General features: G+C 37.5%; 1 protein-coding gene across 2 annotated transcripts; it reads left to right on the top strand.

Annotated features, from left to right (window-relative positions):
* The first annotated feature begins 27 nt into the window (after positions 1 to 27).
* RPS27A (ribosomal protein S27a) lies at positions 28 to 8,748 on the top strand. 2 transcript variants are annotated; one of them, XM_087717513.1, is made up of 6 exons: positions 28 to 165; positions 255 to 334; positions 2,985 to 3,039; positions 5,560 to 5,645; positions 6,662 to 6,793; positions 8,566 to 8,748. In XM_087717513.1, exons 2-6 carry the CDS (start codon positions 287 to 289, stop codon positions 8,713 to 8,715), a joined length of 471 nt encoding a protein of 156 aa, XP_087573639.1. In that variant the 5' UTR covers positions 28 to 165; positions 255 to 286; the 3' UTR covers positions 8,716 to 8,748. The 2 variants fall into 2 exon arrangements, with proteins under 2 accessions (XP_087573639.1, XP_087573641.1); XM_087717515.1 differs by having other exon boundaries at positions 104 to 161.
* Positions 8,749 to 11,112: the final 2,364 nt, after the last annotated feature.

Here is an 11,112-nt window from a genome sequence, read left to right as displayed (position 1 = left end):
CCCATCATTCTTTTCAATAATTTCGAAAGGAAATGAGTCTTGGAGATTGTAGTCCTGCCGTGTGGCGACGCATGGCCCTCCTTCCTTCTTTCAAGGCTCGGAAACCCCGTGCGCAGAGGAGTGGCCTCTCTTTTCGGCGTCGGCCATTCTGAGAGCGGGTGGTGGGTGAGCGCTTGGCCTACTTCGATTTTTCTCTCTCTCTCAGGTTTGGCGCTGAACGAAGCCTTGATTTTTCGATGTTTTTCCCCTTCTAGGTACAACCATCACTAGGCGCTCTACCGCCGCCATGCAGATCTTCGTGAAGACCCTGACGGGGAAAACCATCACCCTCGAGGTGAGGAAGGCAGGCTGGTTAGTCTGCGGACCTGTAACCGGTGCTCTTTTCAAACCGGTTCCCCTCCCTTTTCTACCTTTCTGTTCCTTTCCTTTGGGGCGGGGGTGGGCATTTTGTCGCGGGATTGTTAGATTGAGTAAAAATGGTGCCTCGCTGCACACTGGACGTTAGAAGGCTCTTCCTCGTGGGCGTTGAAGCGAGGGAATGAGCGGAGAGAATTGGTATTTTCGTCAGTGGAATAATGCTACAAAGAAGATTAATAGGAAGACCAAACTTTTTGTAGAGGTTTAAAGGATTAAGACAAAGATGGCATTGATTAGAAAATTGGAGGTCTATGCAGGAAATCCAGAAGAATGCAGTTTTCAAATTTCTGCTCCGGTTTTTTTCAGGCACAAAAGTGCCGAAGCAATTGCAGATATTATTTAGCGCTGTTTTTGGTATGTAGATAAAGTGGGTCAGAGTAAGAAGTTACGGCAAAGGCCTTTTAACATCTCGTGTCCCATAGTTGCCAAGCCGCAGGAAGACATGACAGCAAACAGTTTCTTTTGTGTAGTGCAAATTAATTTAATCAAATGAACTTTCGTTCCTTGTGTATTGCTAGAAAAAGCTTTACCTGCTTTTTGCCTGGAATTTTTTATATACTTGATGATATTGATGCTGAAACTAAGCCACCCTGAAGAAAACTTGGTTTTAAATTACAAAAATAAATTACAATAGCATTTTAAATTGCAAAAATAAATATTAGCATTTTAAATTACAAAACTAAATACTAGGAATATACTATTTCTGTAATATTTACTTGTTTCCATGTTTAATTGCTTTTCCTTTTCCTCAACTTCTCTATGTGATATGTAATGATGCTTGTTAAAGTATTGTTGGTCATTTTCATTAAAAAATATCTTGATAATTCCAAATATAAGAATATAAGTATGGTTTAAATTGAATTTTAAACATGATAACTCTTTGGTAGAATTGAAATTATAATGCCAAGGACAACAGGTGCTACAAGAAGTGCTTTTAAAGTGAAATACTAAAACATAATCTAATAGATCTTTTTAATTTGACCCTATTTTAATAAGCATATAAAGCCAGAATTGAGAAATCAGCAATAGTTGTAAGTATTAGAAAATGAAGAATAAAGCAAAAATGCTGTAGAATTCAACACACAAACATCTGCAACACAACACCCCAAACAAAACAATTAATTGTTGATAAAAGTCTGGACAGTGGACATGCAATACCTGGTGACAGCAGAGTAGAAGAGAACAAACTGGAGAAAGTCACAAAACACAAACAGCTGAAAATGGAAGTAGAACAATTGTGATCAATGTTCCCTCTAATTTTTTTTCAGTGTGAGCACCTGAGCTGGCCCCCGTGTTATCCCTCCCCCTTCCTCCTCCGCTGTGCTTTTGAGGAGCCATTTGGCCGTGGGAGCTAGTAGGAAAGCGGCGGAGGGGGCGGGAGCAGGCAAAAAGGCCTCATGGCTTCTCAAAAGCACGGCAGAGGTGGAGGCGGCGGCAGGGGTAACCCAGAGCCCAGCTGAGGTGCTCCAAGCAGAGGGGGAGGCGCCGCTGCCATGGGTGGGCGCGCCTGCGGGAGCTTTGGAGGCTTCACCTCGGCTGCAGTGTTGGTGGCAAATCCGGAAGTGCTGTTGGAGGAGGAGGAGGCGGCAGCAGATATTCCCCTCAGCTTCCGGAACCTGTGACAGAAATCACTGCGCGCAGTTAAAAACGGCTGCGCGGTGTTTTCTTGCCACGTGCATGGCCGCGCACCTTAGAGGGAACAGTGATTGTGATGACAGCAACTATGGTAACTATAGTAATAGGCACTTTGAATGCAATTTCAAAACATACAGTACCTTTTGAACATTAGCATTGGCATGTCGTGTCCTTTTGGGGCAGCTTGTCTACCTTTGGTCCCCACTTGTCACTTAGTTCTCACCTGTGTCTCCTAGTAGCTGTAGCATGGGTAGTGGCCACAACCTGGGCAACAGCTTCTACAAGCTGGCCAAACCAGGTTGAGAATAGCTGTTGGGTCATTGATCTTCGGTGAGATAGAGACTTGTCTATCCCAAGCATGTGAAGACAGATTCCGGTAGATTGAGCGAATGAAACCTACAAAATAGGACAATGGTCATGAAGGTGGTCTCTGCAAGCGATGTGGTATGCTAAGAGCGTGGCAAGACATGATAGACGCCCTGATCAACCACTGTGCCCAGCCCATCTCCAACTGTCTCAGCTTGTCCTGCTAATGGAACAAGATGGAATCTGGGAAGAGAGAGTGAGGCTGACTGCGCACCTCTCCCTCACTTTAATCCAATTCACATGCAAGTCTTGACATTCCCTCAATTAGATGTCAAGGTCCTTTTTGAACAGGATGGACAAACATCATAGTATTGACAAAATCGCTATCAGTCAATTGCAAAAGGGCAATTTTACTTGGAACAGCTTACATACCTAGAAACAGCTTATATATTATGATACTTTTTAGCACCATGAAACATCTGACTGTCCCGGGTCATTGGGAAGGAATTAATAGATAAAACTGCCAATATCTGGCTGATTGTGCAACCAACTATAATATGTATACTGTGTATCTATAGCTTGTTTGACTGTACGCCTTTAAGTGCAATTTAAAACTTTTACAATAGGTTGAACCATCTGATACTATAGAAAATGTCAAAGCCAAGATCCAGGATAAAGAAGGTGGGTGTACTATAATTTATTTGAGATTTGGGGATGGCTTGTGTCCTAAGTTACTCTGGGCAGCTTACATCACAAGTAGAAAACAATAAATGGAAACAATAACTAAAACTCATATTTGTAAAATTAGCCTGGATAAACTTTTATGTTGCAATCCTAAATTCAGTATTTTACGATAATAGATCTGTGCATGAAATGGAAAAATGTTTTATTTTGAACCCAGAACAAACCAGTACATTCCAAAAGTTCTACTTCATTGTTTCAAACTAGCCATGATTCAATAGAAACCTAGAATACTTTGGTTATCTGGCTTTAGATCAAATAAAAGCCTTATCCTTAGGCAAATTGGGCAAAGCTGATGCAAATTGTTCTCTTTCCTTAAGGGCTATCAGCATGGCATCTCACTGGATTGCCTGCCTGCCAGCCAGTTTTCCCTTGTTTCTCAGCCATCACCGCCAGTGTTTAAGTTGGCATATCACGTTTATCCACCTGTTTCCTGATTTTCCCAGCACCTTTCCCTCCTTTCCATAGTCACTGATCTTTCTCTTCAGCACCTTTCTTTCCTCCCTTTGTACAACACACCAACACCACCCCAATGTATATTAAAAGCATATTGTTGAGCAACTCTTTAACAGTGGTGCTTTCCAGCCATAATAGACTCAACTCTCATCATCCACTAGCCAGATGGACAATTTGGTGATTTCACATATATAAGAGGATTCTAGCCAAGATAATTATGGAAGGCAGTACTGTACCTAAAATCTGACAGTAATTATTTTCTGTCATTTGAAAAAAGGAAAAGATGCAGCTTAGGTAATTATTAGAGTAGGGCTGCTTTTATTCAGATCTCAGTCTAGGGATCCAGCCATCACCGGATGAATGGGATTTTCTTCCAGATATATGTGATGTTTAATCTGGAGTGCTCCTTTGTGTTGAAAGAGTGGGGGATCTTTACATGCATAAAACAGAAAGCTGATTTTTCTTCCCATGTGAATATTGTGCATGCTGTAATCTTTAATACATCATGGTTTTAAACTAGCATATGATAATACAATGCTTGAAGTATCACCTTTTAATATTTTTCATTTGCTAAATACTTTAAATTAGTGTGTGTGTGTGTGTGTGTGTATAAGGTTTTTTTTGTTTAAAAAATAACTCGTAAAAAGGAATTATTAGCAAACAGCAATAGCACATAAAATTAACATTTAAGTTATTTGACCAGCATATTCAATAGTCCTGAGAAATTTATTCACAAAATATGCATGTGAAGATATTGCAAGTCATAAAAGTATTTGGCTCTGTGTATTATTTAATACATCCTATTGTGTTCACTTTTCTAAATGTATTATTTACTATGGTTTATTTAATCATATGTCAGTGGGGTAGTACAAAGCAGATGTGAACCTGGGTGCTACTGGCAGAATAATGTGTATTTTGATACATTTCTTAAACTAGACTTGGAAAATATTGAATGCATAATTGTATTTCTTTTATAAATTGTTTAGTATGACTGTTGCTAATTACGTCTTATTCCAGAAGAATTTTAAGGCAATCATAAAAAAATGTTTCTTTTATCAGAGCAGGGCTGTCAAACTCACGGCCCAAGGGCCAGATGTGTCACACGCTGCCCATGCCCAGTTTAGCAAAAGGGGGGGGGGGTAAGCCATGCTATGTCATGTTACGACCAGTTTGACACTCCTAATCCAGAAATTTAATAATTTGTGCGATATAATTATGTAAATAAACTTGTATCAAGTTGTTTAGCGCTTGTAAGTAATTCTAAATTCTGTTGAGCCTTCTGCTAATTCAAGTTCCAGCAAATGATTTATAATATAATGGCTCATTAGAAGAGAATATACTGTTCGTAGCTCAGGGTTGTACTGTAAAGTCCTTGATGCACTCTTGAGCTTGGTTGTTTGCCTGCAGACATACCAGTGTCAAAGTAGTTAGCATCATCAGTGCTAGTAAATGCAGGGTTAGCTCTGTTTAGATTCAGTAGCTTACTCTGCCAGTATTGGGAGTGTGGTTTTCTCCTTGGTTATAGATTACTTATGCTGCCTTTGCTTACTTTAAAGGTAATTCAAGGTGGTGAACGTACACAACAACCTTGTGAGATCCTTGATTAGGATGTTGCTTTTCTGCTTGATTTTTGTTTAGTGTTAATCCCTGCTTATCTGGGAACAAACTCCACACTCACTAGCAGTAATGATGTTACCTAGTTGGTTTATGAATTGTCTTCAAGCAAACAACCAAGTTTAGAGAACATCAAGCACTCCATAAAAGTCCATTTAATGCACTTGTATGTTTCAAATTTCAAAGGGGCAATTAAGATTAACAAAAGCTTTATAGTTATTGAGAAATTTCTCAAGAGATATTTGATACATTTAATGTGATATTTTATAACCTGATAGTATTTGAAATGTATCTGCTCTTCACAAAGCAGATAGAATTAACAGTGAAATAAATGAATTGAGAATAATTGCTTACAAACACAACAAAAATCTTTACTTTTTTCCCAACAAGGAATTCCTCCTGACCAACAGCGTTTAATTTTTGCTGGCAAACAATTGGAGGATGGACGTACTCTGTCTGATTATAACATCCAAAAGGTATTTTAACGTTTGAAACCTGTTAATACAATAATTTCATAATATGCAATAGACAAGTGGCAAACATTCCATCTTCTTGTGGCAATAGTTATATATTGTATGTGAATAGGTCCTGATTCTATTAAAGATACCTTTTCTGGTCAGCACAGTTTGCTCTAGATGAGTTCATTTGCCATCAGTATGTATTGCTGACTTGAATATTGCTATACCCATAAGTTATAAATTTATCTTATTTTAGCAAGTAGGAGGTTACCTTTGCAGGAATTAGTTTTGAAAGGCATAATGATGTATCACAATTATTGTTTTTTCTGCAGCATCTGTAGTAAGTAGGCAATTTTTTCTGGTTTCCAGGAGTTTTAATAACTTACGCACCAACCACCACTTCATTTTCAAGTTATAACCAACAGATAGTTAATTTTCTCTATAACAATCTGTCCCTAATCTGATCCTTTGTTTTCCATGGTGTACCAATCATCACTTAAACTTAAGTCCATCCATTTTACTGCTCTTTATCCTCTTCTTCCTTCCAGCTTCTTCAGCATTAGAGTATTTTCCAGAGTCAAGTCTTCTCATAATGTGTCCAAAGTTTTAACAGAAGACAAAATTTATTACTTTCCTTTAATTATTAAATTATCTCAGTGCATGATTTACAATGCAGTAAGCAAGGGCCAGATTTTGCATTTGGTTCAAAGTTACTTTGGATTTTAATAAACAAGGTTTCATAAGTCTCAATTTTACCTATTTTATTGGCATTAGCATTTAAGCACCAGTTATGCTGATTTTCCAAGTATGCTGGGTTTTTTAAAGGAAGGGTAAGGCAAGCATACGATTTCAGAATAGCTACAAAGTGAGCTGAATGACTTGACCAAGCTTCATGACTCAAGATAGTTTTCTATCTTCTGATTTCCTTGTCTTAATTCTGTGCTTTTTGCTGCACCACAGAAATGCTCAAATCTGGATGTTTTTCATCTTTAAAAATATTTTCTTTTCTTTTTAAAAAAAACCCCAAAATTTAGGAGTCAACACTTCATCTTGTGCTGAGACTTCGTGGTGGGGCAAAGAAAAGAAAGAAGAAGTCTTACACCACTCCTAAGAAGAATAAACATAAGAGAAAGAAGGTGAAACTTGCTGTCCTTAAATACTACAAGGTAAATCAGTTTCACTGTTGCAACTTGAATTCAGGAGAAAAAGTTGGCAGTTATAAGCTGCAGATTCTCAGAAAAAAATATTTTTTAAGCCTGCCTTTTTTAACATAAAGCTCAAGGTGATATATAATCATGTATATGTATATATACACATACATACATACATACATACGTACGTACGTACGTACGTATAAATAATCCTAACATATATAATTTATACAGTTTTTAAGAGTCAGCTTTAAATAGTAGTTAAGATATCAGGTTAGAAAGGAGGAGACCACAAATTCTAATTCCATGTTAGGTGCAACACATAGCTGGGTGATTTTGAACCTGTCACTTTCTCTTAGCCCTATAAAAAGAAAGCAATGGCAATCATTTCTGAAAAATCTTGCCAAGAAAACTGCAGGGACTTGTCCATATAGAGTTATATTATAAAATTCAACATATCAATATGAATAAAAATATAAATTATTGCTGGTTGTTTATTTTGCTAGAAAGCCATTCCCATTTAGGTGCCAAATGCAATCTGTTTTGTGTATGCAGAACTAGAACTTTTGGAAGCTACTACCAAACTGAACGAATAGTACTAGTTCAAATGTTTAAATTGTTTGTTTTATACTAATTATTAATAATTTATCCTACAACTTTATTCCGAAATTCTAGATTTACAGCAATATAAAATGCAAAAGATAAAAGAATAGAAGATGTTTTATTTGCTGCCTTCTTAACTTGGGAACCACATAAGTGAAATTTCTGTCAACATCAGCCAAAATCAAGCTTTTGGCAGTTCCTATGTCAGGTTCAGAGGCCGCCTGCTGCCAATTACCTCCCAAAGACCCATTAGATCACACAGATTAGGCCGCCTCCGGGTTCCATCTACTGGCCAATGTCATCTGGCTACTATCCGGGGGAGGGCCTTCTCTGTGGCGGCTCCGGCCCTTTGGAACGAGCTCCCCACAGAGATTCGGACCCTCACCTCTCTCCAGGCCTTCCGAAAAGCCGTTAAAACCTGGCTGTTTCGGTGGCCTGGTTTCGATAAGTTCCCCTCCCCTCTTCAATCGTGTGGCTGTTGGTTGTTTTAAATTCCCTTGTACTTTTTTGTTGTAGTTCTTGTGTTTCCCTTCTCCTCCCTTGGGTTTGTGCGCCGCCCTGAGTCCCGCCGGGAATAGGGCGGTATATAAATAAAATGAACCTTGAACCTTCATAGCCAGAGAGGCAGTCTCCCAGATAGAGGCCCAAATTGCTAGCCCTTTCAACTCTGTTTGATAGCTAATGCCGGTATGATCATTCATAATCTTGTATTTTATATCAGTTGGCAGCCTGCATGCTGCATTTTGCATCATTTGCAGTTTCTACCTACTATTTAACTACTTAAGTTGCATGTACAGAACATTGCATTAGTTTAGACCAGTGTTTTTCAACCACTGTGCCGCGGCACACTAGTGTGCCGTGACATACTGTAAGGTGTGCCGTGGGAAAAACACCCGCTATATAGTCAATATAGAGTTAAAATTTTTAACATTTTCTAATGGTGGTGTGCCTCGTGATTTTTTTCATGAAAAAAGTGTGCCTTTGCACAAAAAAGGTTGAAAAACACTGGTTTAGACCATGTGTGTCAAACTTGCGGCCCACAGGCTGGATGTATAACATACCCATCAATCTTTCTAAAGACAGTTGTTCCAAAAACTTTTTATGTTCTAATTATAATTTATAGATAAACCTGCTTTTGAAGTAAATGCAGTACTGCACTATTTACTGAGGATTTCTTCTTACAGGTGGATGAGAATGGCAAAATCAGCCGTTTACGCCGTGAGTGTCCCTCTGAAGAATGTGGGGCTGGAGTGTTCATGGCTAGCCACTTTGATAGACATTATTGTGGCAAGTGCTGCTTGACATACTGCTTCAACAAACCAGAAGACAAGTGAATATGTCTGTTTTAATAAAAACCTTTAAACATTGCTGCGTTTACTTCTCATAATTGCAAAAATGTATAAAGCAGGGATTTATAAAAAAAATTTTTAAGTGTATTTCTATTTTAGGAACATGATATGCTCATAAGTGAAGAACAGAGGGCGGAGGACATTATTTTGCATAGTTACCTGCTAACTGTAGCTCAGACAAAATCATACTTGAATTTAAATACACTATAGTTCCAATTACTTTTTTAAAAAAATTATAGAACTAGAACAGCTTTTTCAAAAGATGTTTTTTTAATGCTACTTTTGTTTTGTCATAGGGTATTTTTTTTGCCTGCTTTGATAGCAGTTTTAGTTCCTTTTGCAGAAGTTGTGTTAGCAGATTTCTGTTCTTTTACCTACTATCATAAATTGCTTATCTTCTACAGCAGGGGTCTCCATGCTGTGGCGAGTTGGCCACTGGCTCATGTGAGTGACTGGCCAGTATGCGCACACGCACCCCTACTCTTGCTATCAACATTGCAGGGCCTGTTTGCATACATGCATGGAGACATAAAGGCACCTCCCCTCCCCCCCTCCCAAAAGAAAAGTTGGGGAATTCTGTTCTATAGTACATATTCTTAGGAAAAGGGGCAAGGTATCTTGCATTTTTAGCATTCTTTTTTTTTCTATTTTCTTTTTTAATTTTTTAAAAATTTTTATTGTAAAAATAGTATACATTCCCCCCCCCGCCTAATCCCACACAGACCCCACCCTCCCCCCCAACTTCCCAGAGCAAATACAAGGTATAAACATATAAACAATCATACATTAAAATAAACTAACTTCAGCATCGTACCTTTGCTTATACTTTAACTCCCCTTTTGTAAAGCTAACTTTAGATAAATTGTAACATTCCTTGTTCATTCATTCATAAGTTAACTGAAATTTCTTAGTCCCATATTTATTTTGAATATAATCAATCCATCTTCTCCATTCCAACTTGTATTTCTCATCTGAATGGTCCTTGAGGTATGCTGATATTTTAGCCATCTCTGCTAAGTTTGATACTTTTAGCGTCCATTCTTGAATAGTAGGCAATTCTTCCTTCTTCCAGTACTGCGCCAACAATCTTGCTGCCGTCTTAAATCAATTCAGAATCAAATTAGTCTCTATAACTATACAATCTCTAATTATACCTAACAAGAATAACTGAGGAGTAAACTTTATCCTCTTTTTAAGAATATTTTGAGTAATCCACCATATTTTTATCCAAAGTGCTTTGACATTTTTACAAGTCCCACCATATATGATCATACGTAGCATCAGCACAATCACATCTCCAGCATTTAGATTATAAGTTTGGATACATACAAGCTAATTTTTTAGGATCTAAATGCCATCTATAAAACATCTTATAAAAATTCTCAAGTTTTGGGCTTGCGTAAATTTTACATTTCTTACCCATATCTTTTCTCATGTTTCCATCATTATTGGTTCTTCAAAATTTTGTGCTCATTTTATCATACAGTCTTTAACTAGCTCTGTTTCAGAATCTGTTTCTATCAATATATAAGCTTTTTATATGCATTTGACTCTGGTCTCTAATTTGTTTTACTAAATTATCCTCATTTTGCATAATACCAATTTTCTGGTCTTTTTTCCATCTAGCCTGTAGCTGTCCATACTGAAACCAGGTTTGAATTACCTTTTCCTCTTTTAGTACATTCATAGGCTTTAACTGTAGTACACCTCTTTCTGTATTGAGCAGCTCTGTATGTAGTTACATCCTATTTTGGTTCTATGCTTACATTCTCTATTGCATGTCTGGGTACTGCCCACATAGGTATCATCATTTAATTTATATTGATATTTTTTCCAGACATGCAATAGAGCATTCCTTAAAATATGGCTTTTAAAAATCTTATCCACCTTCTTATCATATATTAAATAAGCATGCCAACCATATACCAAATCATATCCCTCAATGTTCAATATTCTATCCTCTGTTAAGTTAATCCAATCACTAATTGTTGATAAAACTGCTGCTTCATAGTATAATTTTAAGTTGGGCATTTTCAAACCACCTCTTTCACGTGCGTCTTGCATTATTTTAAGTTTTATTCTCGGTTTCTTCCCTACCCAAACAAATTTATTAATACCCTTCTGCCATTCCTCCAAGCATTTTTAACATACTTTTATTCCATGGCTGCGAAATTATATTCCAGAAATACTGTATTATTATTTGTTTATAGTGTTACTGCACCCTAACTGATTATCTGCATTTTTCCTTATTCATTTCCATGCAATGTTATAAAAAAGCACAATTACCTAAAAATTACCTACAATTCTAATTTTAATGTAAGGCTGATTGGCCGCAACTTTGCAGCTCAAAGTTGGAAAACTATGTTGAACATTATAGTGTGA

Source organism: Thamnophis sirtalis, unplaced genomic scaffold (genome assembly GCF_051295495.1).
Source record: "Thamnophis sirtalis isolate CommonGarterSnake01/CBP01778 unplaced genomic scaffold, rThaSir2_p1.2 scaffold_6, whole genome shotgun sequence".
Classification (NCBI taxonomy): Eukaryota; Metazoa; Chordata; class Lepidosauria; order Squamata; family Natricidae; genus Thamnophis; species Thamnophis sirtalis.
The sequence above is the reverse complement of the archived record's forward strand: the minus strand, read 5'-3'. Positions and strand labels throughout refer to the sequence as shown.